This window comes from Prinia subflava, chromosome 11, assembly GCF_021018805.1.
Source record: "Prinia subflava isolate CZ2003 ecotype Zambia chromosome 11, Cam_Psub_1.2, whole genome shotgun sequence".
NCBI lineage: Eukaryota > Metazoa > Chordata > Aves > Passeriformes > Cisticolidae > Prinia > Prinia subflava.
The window spans coordinates 6,801,629-6,817,358 of record NC_086257.1 but is presented as its reverse complement, the minus strand read 5'-3'; the positions used below and the strand labels follow the sequence as shown (position 1 = coordinate 6,817,358).

The window sequence follows — 15,730 nt, the reverse complement described above, 5'->3', positions numbered from 1 at the left end:
GAGTCCCTTGCTGTCCTGTATGGACTATTCACACAGAATCTCATGCTCTGACAGTAGGAATCTTCTCCATGTAAAGGCAGAATCTGCTATTTATGAAGTAGAAAAAAGCTACAGAACACAAGATAGTGTTTCCATATCAAGGTAAGACTGGAAAAGCTCAGACTAACACCTACCCCATCTTCATCCTCAATGATATCCTTCCCAATAGAGGCCAGAGTTGTCCACTTGCAATTGTTGGTTGCCCGCACAGCACAGCGCTTGTGGGCTTTAAACTTGCAGACTAGGGAGGAAGAGAGGAATGTATTAATCCTGCCTCAGGAGGTCTAATGGGGCAGTGTGTATCTGCCTCCAGAAGAAAGAATGGCCACACTCTGTCCTTCTTAGCACCACCAAAATGATCAGCTGTAAGTGTTCTGATCTAGCTATTAATTCTTGCCTTGTCATTTTTGCCCGTTGCTTGTACAAATCTTAGTGATCACCTTGTTAAATTTAACACGATTTACATAGTCACACACTCCTCTATAGTTTTACACAGCATAGGTGTCACCCTGTTAATGTCAGAAGCATGAGCTGTGCACAGCCAGGTATTTCTGCTAAGCTAAAGGTGAGAAAGAATAACCTCCTGGCACTCAAACATTTAACAAGGATGTTCTTACAAATACAAATTATTCTCATGAATAGGAGTCTTCTTATGAATATTCTCTCAGATATCTCAGAAGTGTGTATCTGCTCATTGCAGACACATGACCTTAATAAGGGATGCAGTATTTGGGTATATGGGCAAAAACAAAACTAAAAGGAGGCTGTTCCTGCCCAGGCAGAAGAGGAAGGCACACTTACCCTCACAGGACAGCCCGTGTGACGTGACCCCAGACAAGGCCTCCCGACACACGTTGCAGTACGTTGGCCGGGCGTGGGAGCAGGCGTACCAGTTATGCATCCCTGAGAAATGGTCCATGCTGTACTGGGTGGACTGAGGATAGAAATGCATTACAGCAAGGGGTAAAGTAGAGCAACAAGACTTTTTTCCTCTGAAGACTTGCATGAAGCAGTCAGAAAAAGCAGAAACAAAACACTTTTACTAGGAAAGAGCGGGCCACATGCAGTTTATACACATTAGCTGAAACTCAAGAAGATCTCTAAGGCAAAAAAGACTACCTGAAGAAGCCACACCTTCATTTCAGCTCCTGTACCACCTTTTATCCCTGTCTTGCTACAAGTGTGTCTAGCGAAATGAGCTGGAGAATTTATCTGCTGGAGAATTTATCTGCTGGAGAATTTATCCCCATTTTTTGTCGGATTAAATTTTCAGTAAGATCAGTTCCCCAGCCTGGCTCATTGTGCAGCAGAGAAATGCTTGTGGCAGCACAAGGGAGACAAGCATGAGAGTGGAGAAAACACAAGACAGCTTTTTGTGGTGGCTGTGCTGGTCTCACTCGGCCCCAGGAAGCAGGCAGATGCACTGGAGCTGGCAGAATACCAAGCAGGCAAAATGTGAATTAGGGCAAAGAGGATAACTGAAAAATGAAAAGACAGTAGGAGGGGAACTTTGCTTCATAACGTATCCATGCTCTGAAAATTGTCTCCAAACTCCCAAAGGAGCATATACAAAGCCAAACACTCTTTGGAGAATCACTTCAATAGATTTGGGACCAATTTTACAGAAGGCCTAACAGTATTACCCATTAGAGTCAATAAAATGACTCCTACTAACTTCATTTAAAACAAGCTGTTATTTCACAGAGGAAGCACAGAATACAAAGGAAGATTTCCTATTACCTCAAAATGTTCACGGTTTTGTACAGTCTTCAGTGCTGCAATCCAATCTTCCATCTCTTTTCTGTTATCAGCACAAAGGATGAGCTTCCGACATGGAGTGATAATCTGAAGAGAGAGAAAATGAGGAGTGGATGTGTTAGTGAGAGAAAGCCTAGTGCAGTCTGTTGAAGCTATTTTCAGAGCTGCACAACGAAAGTTATTTGCACCTCTGAACCGTGTTTCTCTTCCACCATAGCACATCTTAATTTCTTCCTAAATGTACAGAACCACTCAGAACCACTGAGATTTTAACTGTCATTCCCAATACTGAACTGAGTAAAGAAATCTCTCATACCTAAAAAACAGCACAACCAAATCAAGCACAGAGCAGCAGGAGTAATTATGTGCAGATCTTGCATAAGTCTTTTTAAGGGACTTACTGTACTTTTAAAACTGGTAAGAACATTAGGACATTTTGTTAACAGCAACAGTATACCAGTTTCTAGCAATTAATGAATCAGATAACATACTCTACAAGAACATACTAAAAATTTGTTTAGTCATGACAATTTGTTTAGTCTCCCTCATGGGGAAGGGAGAAATAACGCAAAATAAGCAATTTGCACCCTCATGTTTCCTGAGGCCTTGTTCTACATACCTAAAAGATATTCTAAATGTTCCCCTTAGGCTGATGCTGTGGTGAGTTTGCCTCTCTCTAACAATCGGTGTGTTTGTACCCTGGGCTAATTCCCATGCGTTAGTTGCCCTGTGTTAAATAAACAATATTTTAACAAACCAGCAGAAGACACACAGGGTGGCCAAAGTTTCCCTCTGCCCAGGGAGGCACCAGGCCCCTGTGTCCTCTGCCACCAACTCCGTCTCCTTCAGCCAGCTGGTGGCAGCAGAGAGAAGTAAAAGCTCTCTGCTTTTCAGAGGACCATGTCTGCTGTTCTCAGGGCTGCCCACTCAGCCGGAGTCCAGACTTGACTGTATATCAAACTTTATTCTTCCTAAGACAAAAGTCCTTCTTCCCCACACTGTAGTTATGTCACTGTCTCTTTGTGCACACCTCTTTATTGATTTCCATCAAGCTGACTTAAATTAGACCTGAATACTGAAGTGTTTGCAAGACCTGGATTTAAGAAAAGCTGCATTAAGGTTGAGCACTGTTAACAAAAATCTAAAGGCTCCCTTTTATGTCAACTCTAAAAATTTCCAGCAGTCCAGACTCTCCTGCACCCCTCTTCATATTTCATACATGAAAAAGTTTGTCTACATCATCTGCTTTTCAAGTAAATTGTACTTAACATCTGAAGGAATGGATTAAAATAAATTAGGATTCTGTCTATGTCATGAGGCCCAGCCATTCAGCCAGTTTTGTTAGTGAACACTAAAACACCCACATATGATATCCCTGTTTTCCAGTGTTTCTCACTTCTCTCATCATCATTCATAAAACAGATTAAAAATAAAAGCCTCTGAAGTTGAACACCAAACTTTTAGTTGATGTTGAAGTACCTCAGAGCATCTGCCAAGAAATGTGGATGTAATGTCAACAAAAAAGATACACCTGGAAAGTTCTGCTTTATTTGAAGGTCTAAAATTTTCAAAGTGTATTTCTTTTCATTGACAGACTACAGCTTCACCTGCAATAACACCACCTTACCCAGAGGCATGACCAATACCTAGAAATCGGTGCTACAGACACATTAAGTAAGCAATGAAAGAAACTAAACCCCTTTTAAAAGAAGAGACTGGCCATATTAAAAACACAGTTTTAGCATTTGGAGCATTCTGTCTTGGACAAAATGACCTGATCTGTATCAACTGTAAGCACACAGAAGTAAATATTTACACTATTCTAAAAATAAAATTTTGAAGAACTCCTCTCTTCCCTCACTTTCCTTTAAATATTTCCAGCTTTGAAAAAAATTATTTCAAAAGAAGGTAATCACAGGAATGTTTCTTCTTCCTTGGGGAAGCACGAAAGTGTTTAGTTAAATGTATTTCCATCAAAACTCTGCTATGTAAGAATGGCTACCCTAGAGAAACTTCTTCCAGGGCATGAAGCATTGGTGCATAAATCATGGAGTGCATAAAGTATGAAGGCAGAGCAGAACAAGGGGCATGTCTGAGTCCTGCTAAGAGGAAGCAGTTTTCTCCCTGGAAGTAAAACCAAGGTTAGCTAATTTGTTCAGACATCACTGGGCCTCACTTTCCTCCTGGTATTAAGGCCAAGAACATCTACAGTTGCATACACAAAGAGCAGCACAGATAAAGTCCAAACATCCTAGGATGAAACATCCAAGGACCTTTCACGGCTGTAAAACCAGACAAATTCTGTAAGGAACCACATTTCATTTGAGTCACTGGCATGCTCTGCAACACTGGGGAAGAAAAGCTTCAGAACACTCCTCAGCACTCAGTGCTGTCCCTTTTCCTATTTTTCTGCCTTTTTGGGGGGACAGAAGGAAAATGCAAACTATAGCATTGTTTTTAATCACACTGGAAGACAAGAAATTTAAAATACTGACATAAAATACAGAAACACAGACACTCCTTTGACAAGATTGCTGAGACTACTGACTTCCTGGATCATTAGATAGATCATCCAATACAGAAAACAACTAATTCCTTCTTAAGTCACCTACTGCATCATCTTAAAAATCCCCACATTCAGTGTTAGATAACCCTCTATTCAAAGAACAAAGTCGAAGTTTCTAAGATAAGAGGATCAATAAAGAGATCAAAAGATTTTCATACATGAATCATCCAGACAAAGAGTCACAGAATTAAAATAAAGGGTCTACTGTGTAACTATAAAACTACAAATAAAAATGTAACTGTGCAGGATAAATATATGAAGGGCATTCCCCATTAGTCAGTTCAAATGCAAGATTTGCACTGGGATTTATTGGTATCACCACAGACAGGAAATAAAAGAATAAATCTCTTTAAAAAGCTTGCTCCTGAGGAGAAAAAACTGGGAAAATTCAGACTCCACTATGAAGGACAGACAAGATTTTAATATAACTAGTGCAGCAATTATTTGGGGAAATGAAGAAACCATACAAACCTGTTTTCCTCATTAATATGCAGCAGCATTACAGTTAAACATGTGAACAAGATAATCAGGAATCCAGAAACGAGTCAATAGGGCCTCTTCCTTTGCAGAGCAGTTTGGCAGCTCTGCCATTCACACACCCCAGACCCCCCAGCCCAGCCTGGGTACCTGGGGAGCAGCAGCCCCTCGTGCCTGTCCCGTAGCGCAGCAGCTGCCGGCTCCCTCCTGCACAGGCCAGGGCAGCACGTCTGCTACAGCACTGGGCTGAGCAACAGGAACACTCACACCCTCCTGCACTGCCCCCTCCCTCTCCTTGAACCAGCTACTTCAGCTCCAGACATCCACCTGCTCAAGGGTACTGACAGAGGGCCAAGGCTGCTCATACACTGCGCCATCCAGGCAAGAGCGATGATCATTTTATCACCTTGCACAAAAATAAAATCACTCTTGTCATCTCAAAAGAAGCCACACTAATCTTCCCCCTGGAAAGCTGTCCTTCCCCAGCCAGGAGTCCACGGAGCTCCCTCTCAGCTACAGCTGCAGTGAGCCAACATGCTGGAAACACAAGGCTTGGTTATCCCTGCTGGTGAGCATGCCTACAAACGAGCATGGTCCGGCTATTTTTTTATGTTCCAGCTTTTGACTAACATCCTGGAACAGTATATTCCACAGGATGACGACGCACTAGGTGAAGTAGCACTTCCTTTTATTTGCTCTAAATTTACAAAGCAGTAATGTCATCCAGTGACCTCTTGTTCTCACAAATGGAGAGCATGAAAACAACGATCTGATTGCTTCTGAGTTAGGATGAGGGCTGCCTTACTTGGAGTTAAAAAAAAAAATCCAAAAACAATAAAAAGTCTTCAGATTTATTTTTAATCTCATAGATTTTTGGCTTGTTTGAGGATTGGCAGAACTCTGAGCTTTCCTGCCCCAAAACAGCTGAGAAATCTATACAGATATGAGCACTTATGCAAATCAAAAGTGCTTGTTCTGCCTAAAAAGTGAATATTAAAAACTTTTTTGATCTTAAATGCTACTGAACTTCCGGGTGTGATTCTTTAGATTTCACTCATTAATAGAAACTGGGTGCCCAGCACTCACCACATGGTGATACAATTGACACCTAATCCTGACCAGAAAAAGAGCTCCACAGTCACGGGGGAAAAAAGGCTGCCAATCCCTCTCATCACTCCTGGAGAATCATAAGGACACATGGGAATGGCAGGAACAGTTAAAGACATTTCAAATCAGGATACAGGTTAATTATTAACTTCTCACTGCATATGAAACCCGGAAATAGGTTTTGCAGAAATGGGGGTGATAAGTCCCCAGGAAGCAGTTATGTGCCCTCCATGAGTCATCTCAACTCTATTACAGAAATTCTCAGTTTTCAAACTTGTCCACTCTAAATCTAAAAAAAACTAAATCTGAAAATAGTCATGCCTTCAATGGCTGTCTTGTGCAGACACAGACACTCTTAACACTGAAAATCCAGCTTTATCTCCTTCCTCTCTCTCACATGGCTCATTCCCTCTTACCAGCTGTTAACTCCCCCCTCTCATGTTGACCCACACTCCTCTGTCCAAAACTAACACCAGTTTACTGACATTTCAAATCCAGCCAGTTAACAAACAACAGCACCAACCAAAGAAAACTCCTCATTTCATGTTCTAAAAATGGACTAATGTCCCTGGATGTCCTTCCCTGATGAACAGCTGTGAATAATCAGATTGAAAAGGCAGTCCAAAAAAGACTCCTATATTAGACCAGATTTTAAACAGAAATCTGATATACTTCACCCTTTGTTGTACTGAGTAACCTTCCTCTCCCCAACAGCTGGAGCACAAACTTCATTCTCTTGTCGTGCTGCCACCCAAGACAACTTTATCATTTTCTGGCTGCCCAGAAACTTCTCAGCAATAAAATGACAATCTAGCCAAGCATGCCCTGGGACTGTTTGTTATCAGAGTACATCTGGTGAGCTCAGTGACCACAAAAGATGGCAAAGCAAGTTAAGATCACACTGGCCCAATCACAGAGCTGACAGAAGAAATGCTTGAGGGGGAGATGGGGTGGAGGGACATTGAGCTTTGCTAAATATAATTTTCCTGATGTGTACAATTCTCAGAATGGCCAAAAAGTGGGGGTATGAGAACACCTGCTCATTCTGACTGCTTCCTTTTACTCATATCCTGTTCCAATTTAGACTCAGATTCCAAGGTGCTAGCCATAAATCCCCCTAAGAGATCCTGCATTATTCCAAACAGTTGATGACTTGTGTACAGAGACAACAAGAATTTCTGGAGCTCTAGGGACCTAGAAATTAAAAAAAAAAAAAAAAAGCTGCAAAACCTGTTCCTATGGCAAAGGCAGGGAAACCATCCCCCACCTGTAGCTAAGGGCTATGTCTGTTCCGTATGCTGAAGAATGATCTTGGCATCCTGAGAGCCCAGGACTCAGGAAGGAAAACTGGGTGAGATTGTAATGAGGACCCAGCCGTTTTTCCACTTCAGCTCCTGTTTCAGCCACAGCAGTAGTGAAATGAACACTGGAATACAGTAGAACACCTCACCTGTATTCACCACCAAAGTTCACAAACCAGCAAACCCACTGTGTTTCAAACACAATTACTGAACTCACACAGGGCAAAATGGATTAAGGGTGGATTAGCAAGTGCTGCTCCCTCAGCAAATAAACAAAAGAGAAAACTGTGAACAAGGGAGAAGAAAACACAAATTTGAGTTCAAACCAGTCCTTAACACTTAAAATCTTTAATGCCTGTCTCAATGATGCCTGTTTCTGAAACAAGCTGGAGTTCAGCATCAGGCCAGCAAAGCTTTAGGCAGTGAGTCAGTATGACTTTAGTAGGTCTCTACAGTTTGGAAGAGAGCAATAATATGAGTATCAAAGACTCATAAGGGTCCAAGCCTTGCCTTCCTCCACAGACTACAGCCTTATTCTATTTTGCAATTCAGCTTTCACCCAGTTCTACCAGCAAATCTGGTCCCATTAACTCACTGCAGAGGTCAGTTAGAGCTCTCTAGAACTGCACCAATTCTCTTCCCCCATAACCTGGATGGTACGGGAAAGAAAAAGTAACTTTTTATATAACATTGGAGAAATGCACTAGTTTTGTATGTAGTTTTTACAGTGCAAGATCTTAATTTCCTACTAAAATGACCATCTTCCACCCATGGAAACTCTCATTTCCACCAAACAAAACAAGTTATTAATGTTCTCACAGTTGTGCCAAATTCCTTTCCCTTTTTTTTTTAATAGCAGCAACAAGATTTTCCTCAAAGCTGTAAGTGCCCAAATCTCTGTTCACAATATACCAGCTATTTTATCCCCGACTTCCATGTGACAGCTTTACCTTCATTTTTCAATCTATAAAATCCAGGACAGCTCATTTCCATAGGAAAGAAGGTCCTGCACGTGTTGTGGTCTCTTTAGGACCATTTCTACATTATTAGGTTCATGCACCTTGAAATCTGTCCCTCCTGAGCCAGGGCAGCACTGGCACTTACTGCGCTATGCCATGCTGCAGGTCAAGTTCAACTTGTGCTGACCCTCCATCTGGGATTTCTCCCAGTCCCTATCCTCCCCCATGCTGCAGCGGGAAACTAGACCAGACAGAGCGCTATCCCTGGGAAAATTATCATCTCTCATACCAGGGTCACATTCCTACAAGCTTCTGGAAACTGTTCCTAAACAAGGCACATTCCTGTTCTTGGCAATTGGGAAGAGGAACACAGACAACAAGAGGATTTTAAGACTTTAACAACAATTTAACAGCTGTCAAAAGCTAGAGTATGCAAGGTTTTTTCCACTGTTAGCAGGTGAGAAATGCAACTCTCCTGGCAGTTCAGGCCTGTTAATCCCTAGAGATCTCCAAGGATGGAGCAGTACCCAATGGGAGTGGATAGGGTGGCTGTACCAAGTGCCAATCCCAGCACAGCTCTATGACCCACACACCCTCTACTTCACGCAGCAGATGCACATGCATCCCTTTACCTGTTTTCCAAAGGACACAGTCCTGCCAGGAAGAGTTCCTAAACAGAACCACTCTGTTCAGAAAGGGCAGTCTATTTAGGAAGGTAAAGGATATTTCAGAGCAAGCTTCCCCACTCACTCAAACAGAAGCAAACCCACAAAGAACAGAGGGGCAGGACTGTTACCCAGTGGGAGGGCTGATGTCTCAGTGGGCTCACACATGGCAAGGCTGGCATCCAGTAAATCACAGCACTGGGCAGTAAAAGATCCTATCAGTGGTAGGTAAATGAGCTATTACTGAGAGTTTATTGTAACAGCTTCTCACAGCCCCCAATTTAAACAGTGTTGAACAGAGGCTGGTAGCTAAAACAAAAGGTAATTAATAGCTTTCAACAGCTTGATGAACCCAGGAACCTTCCACACTGGGCCACCAGGTTAAGACAAGTCCTGCTCATGCACCATCACAAGCACCAGAAATAGGAAGGCAGCATTTCTGCAAGTAATGCTAGCAAGCCTCTCCCTGCACAAAAAGGAGCCTTTTCCTTCTAGAGCAGCTTCCATGTAAAGCTGATCATATTCTCAAATGACCACACATTCTTCTGCCTTTGTGCCCCCACCTGGAAGGGGAGAAGATGCTGAAATCTGCAGTCTTGCTCAGGAAGGTAGGTGAAACCCCAGTTCAGCATGACAGCTACAAAGAGCAAAGAGATTATCAAACAAAAGCTTCCAGTGCTCAGGTACAAGGGCATACGTGATTTCAAAGTTGTAAACTGCCTCTAGGAAAGCAAAACATGTTGAAAACTTCCCTCTCTTCACAGTCTCCTTCACTTTTCAGCTCCTTGTCTATACTGTCCCACAGTAAAACAGCTACAGCTCAGTCTAACTTCTTACAGTAGTTTCATCTCTCTCAAAACCTCCTGCATATTTTTGAGTTACTCTGCAACATACAGTAGCAATCGCCAGATCTCTCCACCCACAGCAACTTCTTCTAGACTCTTTAACTCTTCTTCCATGTCTATTGTTTTGGTAATTTTTCACCAGATTTTTCCTTCTTTTGTGACAGCAGACTAATGACCAGCTCCCATAGCAGTCTGGATTAAGAGTCTCAAAAATCCTTGACATGAAAGGATTTTAAATGACTATTTTCACTGACTAACAGTGACTCAGAATGGTCTGTTTACCAAAGGGCCTTTTCTCAAGGAGAAAAAAACTGCACTGAAGTCTGGATTACAAACTACTAAAATAGCAAAGTATTTTGAAACTGCAGCGGTTCTGACAGGAAATGGGGACTGAACTGCACTTAATGAAGGAAGGTGGAAAACCAGCAGAGTGATTCTAGACACGGCAATATACAGTTCTACTCATCTTTTTACTTGCTTATACAGGAAATTCTGACAGCTGCCAATATAAACAGAGTACAAGCACTAGCAAAGAGTGTACAATTCCTGAATGTGTACACACATGGGTGTGGAAAAGACAACAACCCCCAGCAAAAACTGAATTTCCAACATGTGTTCCAATTTTGCCCAATTTAGAGACGGGAGTTTAAAAACAAGGAAGAGTCCTGTTCAGAAGTCCCTCTTTTCTAATCTTTCCCTTTTCCAAACATTAACAAGGCAATCCATGACTGTGTGAGAATTCAGGACACCTGAGACTGGCCTGTGTCACTATGCTGCCACACTGATCAGTCTCGTTGCCCAGCTGATGCCTTCTCTCCGGGTCCATTTACACCCCTGCTGAGGAAGCAGGGGATGAGAATCCTCTCCCTTGCCAGCAAGCCCAGTGACTCCCTGCAGCACATGTTCAACTCCATTTTCTTCAGAGGGCTGAGGCCACACAGGGGAGTTTTGCGAATCTGTGCAAGTGTCAAACTGTGCAGATTTTCGTGATCTCTATCAGCCGAAGCTTGAAGTCCAACTATGACTTCCTGCAAACAGCTTGCAACAAGTTCTTATAGTCTTTCTCCTCATAAAAATAAGTGATATGCTCTTTCTCAAAGCCTGTACTTCAAACCAGCACAACCAATCTCGGGTCTGGGGTCCTTTTGTTCCAACAGTGTCTCACAGGCACACAGCTCTTGTGCTAGGAAAGGGCAGCAAACTTTCTGCAGCTTCAGCAGCACTATTTTCTTTCAAAACCAAACTCTTCAGAGGAGACTTCACTGCCCTCTCTGCTGAAAATGATATATTTTAATTTAAAAACACCTACACAAATAATTCAACTGAACCCAAAACCATGAAGAGGCAAAGGCACTTTCACTTCATTGTGAATGAACTGTGAACATCAACAACCTATTCCCCATCGGGAAGGACTGTCAGCACTTTGATTTTTTACCCAAGTTCAAGCACTTTGCCCTCTGTTTATAGGAAAGGTTACTTACTCAGAAATGACAATTCATGCTATTTCTCCACAGCACCAATAAGCCCTGGAACAATACAGCAAAAATACACACTCTGGAGATCAGTAATGTAAAACTTCACAAGACAGAGACCAGCAACGTTGCTGCTGAATAGAGCCAGTACTATTTAACAAGGTTATAATATGAAATAAATTGTAGCACACCTCAGGCTTCCATACAGCTGGAGAATGACATCCATACTCCTCAGAGAAGATTGCACTCTCTCATTCAGGGGCACCAGCAACTCCCTGTTCCTCAGCCTACCACAACCACTGTTGCCTCCAGTCATGCAAGTGCTCTGTAAGTGAGGTATTATTCTAACCTGAATACTTCCTCTCTCCTGGGACATTGGTCAGGGTGAATCATCAGTTAATAAACAGTACTTCTTAACTGGGTGCAGCATTTCCAACAGCACCGCAGGCACACTTCTCTTTACTCCTCTTCTAGAGAATATATACATAAATCCACTCCAGATAACATTTGAAGAGCAAGAGCTCGTAGCAAACGTATTCCAAAGAACCTGAGCTTCTGATATCTGTTATGCTGGCACAGGTGCCATGTTTCCCAGTGCTCAATCCAGAAAACTTACACTCCTGCTCTTACCTTTCACGATCAATCTTCCTCTAAACTAGTGTCCAGAGCAGCCTATTCCCTCAAAAAAAAAAAAAATCTAAACAGATTGCTTGACATGCAATTAATAGGATTAGTCTCGTCTGTGGTCAGTCTCTCTGAGCTACGTTCCACTTGCCACAAGCTGATTAGCTGCCTGCTTAAGGAGGAGCTGGGATAAGTTTCCTTCTGACGGCAATGCAGTGGAGAGGCAGGCGCTGACTGTAATAATATGCTGTTTCCTGTCTGCGGCTGAGCTGAGAGGTACTTCCCAACAAAAAAGGGTTTACAGGAGCTCAGGCTCCACCTCTTCCAGTGAAGAGCTTTAACTGTGGAGGAGGGGTCACTAGCATGGCTCCTGGCACTCAAAACTGTGCTCTGAACCAGCTTCCATTTCACCAAAGCATCAGAAAGAAGAAACCAAATTACACAAAATTCCCTCACCACACAGAGGATATTTCTCCTATGGGATCTCAAAGCACTGAATCAGATGGGATAAGAAGTAAATGTTGTCATTCATGTTATGTGAATGGGGGTGAAAGTCCACACCACCATTTGGTAGCAATAACTTGAAAACATTTACCAAACCACCATTATGTGTTCCATATTGTGTACCCGGGAAGATATGATGTCCTTTCCAGGCTCTCTCTTGATGATGACAGGCATTTTTGACTAGTATTAAAGAATACATACCTTATCTTTATACAAATCGTCCACAAAGCAGGAAAGGGTCAATGAACTGATAAGGAGCCACTTCTTTAACCGTACTAACTACACTGGAGGTAGAAGGCTTAACTCAGTAGGCACCTTCTAGAAAAGAGCAGATCTTCAGCCCACATACTAGTCTGAGGAGAAAGAATTTGTTCACCATACAAACACAAAACTGGGCCAAAGGAGACAATCCAAAGTGTTTTCAAAGACTTTTGAGGGGACAGCTGTGGTGGCAAAGTGTCAACCTAAGCAACAGGCAAGAAAGTGATTGGTGTCCCCCAGCCCTAGCAGGTGTCACAGGGAAGAACAGGCATGACAGCTCACAGGCAACAGGATGGCTCAGGTCCATGACACAGGTAAAGCAGATCATTTTGAGATAGAGATCAGTAAAACCCAGGCTTCCCAGCATCTTGAGAAAACACTGTTCCAGGTTAAAGTATGGAACTCATTCTCATTGCAAATTTTGTTTTAATGCTCCTCACAGAACTGCAGGTTAGTCCATCACGGGCACCTTAACAAATCATGTTATGGCAAAACTGCACTGTCCAAGAAAAAACTGTTCATGAAAAGAGCTCAAGTCTCCCTAGGAAGACCCAATGCACCCAGTGTGATCCCAAACCATCTGCTTTTTAGAAATCACAAGAGGTTTTGAGGATATGGCTAAGAAAGCACTGCTCAGAAATCAGGGCCAGGCTCTGACCTCACCCACCCAATGCTGCTGATCTTTTGCTAGGAATACAAAATAGCACACATTGATGGCAAGAGGCTAAAAGTCAACTGCTCTTTGAAATAAAGGGTTCTGAACAACACACTTACCCCTGCATTTGTGCCACAGCATATCTTCTCTAAGGCTCTGTGCAAGACAGCAATCCTAGGAAAAGGCTGGGGAGAGATCTATGACCATGTACCAAGGGATCATACATGGAAAGCCCAGACTGTCACAGCCCAGACATCCCAGAACAATTTACCTTGTAGACAGCTGACTCTTAAGGACAGAGATGGCAGACATGTGACAGAAGCAGCAAATGCAACACCTAGAGGCCTAATGAGAGAAGAGAGCTCTGGCATGGGGCTGCTATAAGATTTGTTCCCAGAGGCTTCCTGTTAAATACCTCTGCAGCCACACTGCCTGACCTAAAGGAACAGAGCTAAACATAAAGCTTTTTGTTACACATCAGGGAATGGAGCTGTACAACACCATAAGCTCAAAAATGCCCATGTCACATGCTCCCAGCCCATTCTACAGTCATCTATCCACTAACTCTGGGTAGCAGTCCTGAAAACTGTCCCCATTGCAAACAGGACACACTTACTGAGGAAATCTATGTGAGATCAACCAAGTAAACCACAGTGGAATTCGTTATTACACACTTTTTTTAGAGGAAGAGGTTTCTGTCTTAAAACTCATTTTTCTTGCTCTCCTTTCCGCTGAGAGCAAACAAATTATCTGTCAATCACGTCCTATGTAAAAGGTTTACTGGCAGCTATTTTTTAACCTTGCTCCTTTATCCACACAGCACAACCTTTCCTGGCTTTATACTCTGGTTTTCTCCTCTCATGATGCTGCCTCCCCATGCTCCTCAATGCACTTTTAGCAGTTGCTCTTCTGACTGGTTAGCCCTTATTACCTCTCTGTTTTGGATACACACTGTTTCTCCAAATGGTTTGTCTGATGTTTTTGTTGCTTGTCTTTATGTCAGGAAGTTAGGAGTGTCATTCAGGCAACCTGACCTGCAGAATCTATCCATTAGGCAGTACAGAAGCTGAGTTTTCTCAGAAAGAAACCATTCTTTTACAAATCCACAAGTCAGTCTCCATTGAAGAAAACAGGAAAAAAAAAAAAAGAAAACTAGAACATCAAAAACTCTGCTTACAACTCCAAATGCTACATATTTTCAGTTTAGGAGAAAAACTCAAATCATATGACCCACTAATTTGAAACAGGGAAAAAATGCATCGAAGAACTCTGAATTTTAGAAAGGAAGACACAAAGGGGAAGCAGAGTGGTCTCAAAGAAAACCAACAGAAAACTGCAAGGAATCCAAAGCACTGACAGCAATGATGGAACAGAGCAAACAGCAGCAAGGCTAGGCCACCTTCTGATTTCCTAAGTGTTTTTAGAGCTCAAGGTAAACAAGTCAAACACCTCCAAAAGCCATCATAGAAAAGAGCAGATAGAAATAAAGAGGAAACATGTTTCTCTTGAATTTACCTAAGCACGTATGATACACTGCTCAGCTGGAGACAGTGCAAACTGTACCTGCTTGAATATCAAGGTAACCCTTTACCTTTCATCAGCTAGGTAAGGCAGGGACCGGCAGAGCCTGATACCAGAGTCTTGGAAATAACTCTTCAATCTTTGACTCAGATGGGGCAATTTGAGAGACCAAATACATTGCTTCCTTCTGTCCCTAAGGCAATCTTCCTTATGGATATTAGATCTCTCCCAACAACAACAGTAAGCAGCACAGGAACAGTACACTTACCTGAAAAATCAGTCTTTATTTATACTTGAGAAAAATGAAGGAAGATACAGGAGAAAATGCTTTATTAACATATAAATAACATCATGTTCTTGAAAATATATCCCCTACTCAAATCACTGCATAAACCTTCTTTCTGTTCTCTCATATTGACACCTGACACCAATATTTATTTACCATACCCAGATGTGCCTGCCTCTTACCCACCCAACTATGGATGTAGCAAGTGTTTTCAAGCCTTGGGAAGGTGTTGGGGTTTATCTGGACACAGGCAGGTTTTATCTGGACAAAGCCAATACCTGCAGCTACTCAACAGAAATGCCCTTTGGCAGATGTTTAAAACAGCAGATCACTCCTGCACAAGGCACACTGCTCAGTGTTGGTCCCCACCTGCAGGACCAGGAGGGATTGCTTCCCTGTTCACCTTGCCTTAAAGCAACACTTCCTCTCCCCATGCCCTCCTTCTCCTCTGTTCTGAGTCCCTCAGGAGCTGTGTTTGATGCTCACTCTGCAGGGCTGACATAAATGGCGTTTTTCCTGTGCACCAGGTGCTCCCCCAGATTGAGCTTGCAGAACACCTGCACCCTAGAAATACAATCACTTCTCCTCCTAGTTCCTGGAGAAAATGAAGCAGGGACACCACCACATTTCCAGACTGCAACTACTTAGCACACATTCCACATCTAATGAGTATCCTGAACCAATCCCACA

General features: G+C 42.6%; 1 protein-coding gene across 6 annotated transcripts in view; it reads right to left on the bottom strand.

Annotated features, from left to right (window-relative positions):
- The window catches only part of DGKD (diacylglycerol kinase delta), a 60,974-nt gene that overhangs the window by 28,128 nt on the left and 17,116 nt on the right, over window positions 1-15,730 (bottom strand). For 2 of the 6 annotated variants that reach the window (XM_063408595.1, XM_063408596.1), the window contains exons 4-6: window positions 1,780-1,884; window positions 841-973; window positions 174-280 (exon numbers count right to left, since the gene is read on the bottom strand). In XM_063408595.1, the coding sequence (XP_063264665.1) occupies window positions 174-280; window positions 841-973; window positions 1,780-1,884 (345 nt within the window). Of the gene's footprint in view, window positions 1-173; window positions 281-840; window positions 974-1,779; window positions 1,885-4,834; window positions 5,326-6,624; window positions 7,454-11,198; window positions 11,244-11,819; window positions 12,210-15,730 lie in introns of those variants that run through there. The other 4 variants (XM_063408598.1, XM_063408597.1, XM_063408600.1 and 1 more) reach the window with 4 other exon arrangements.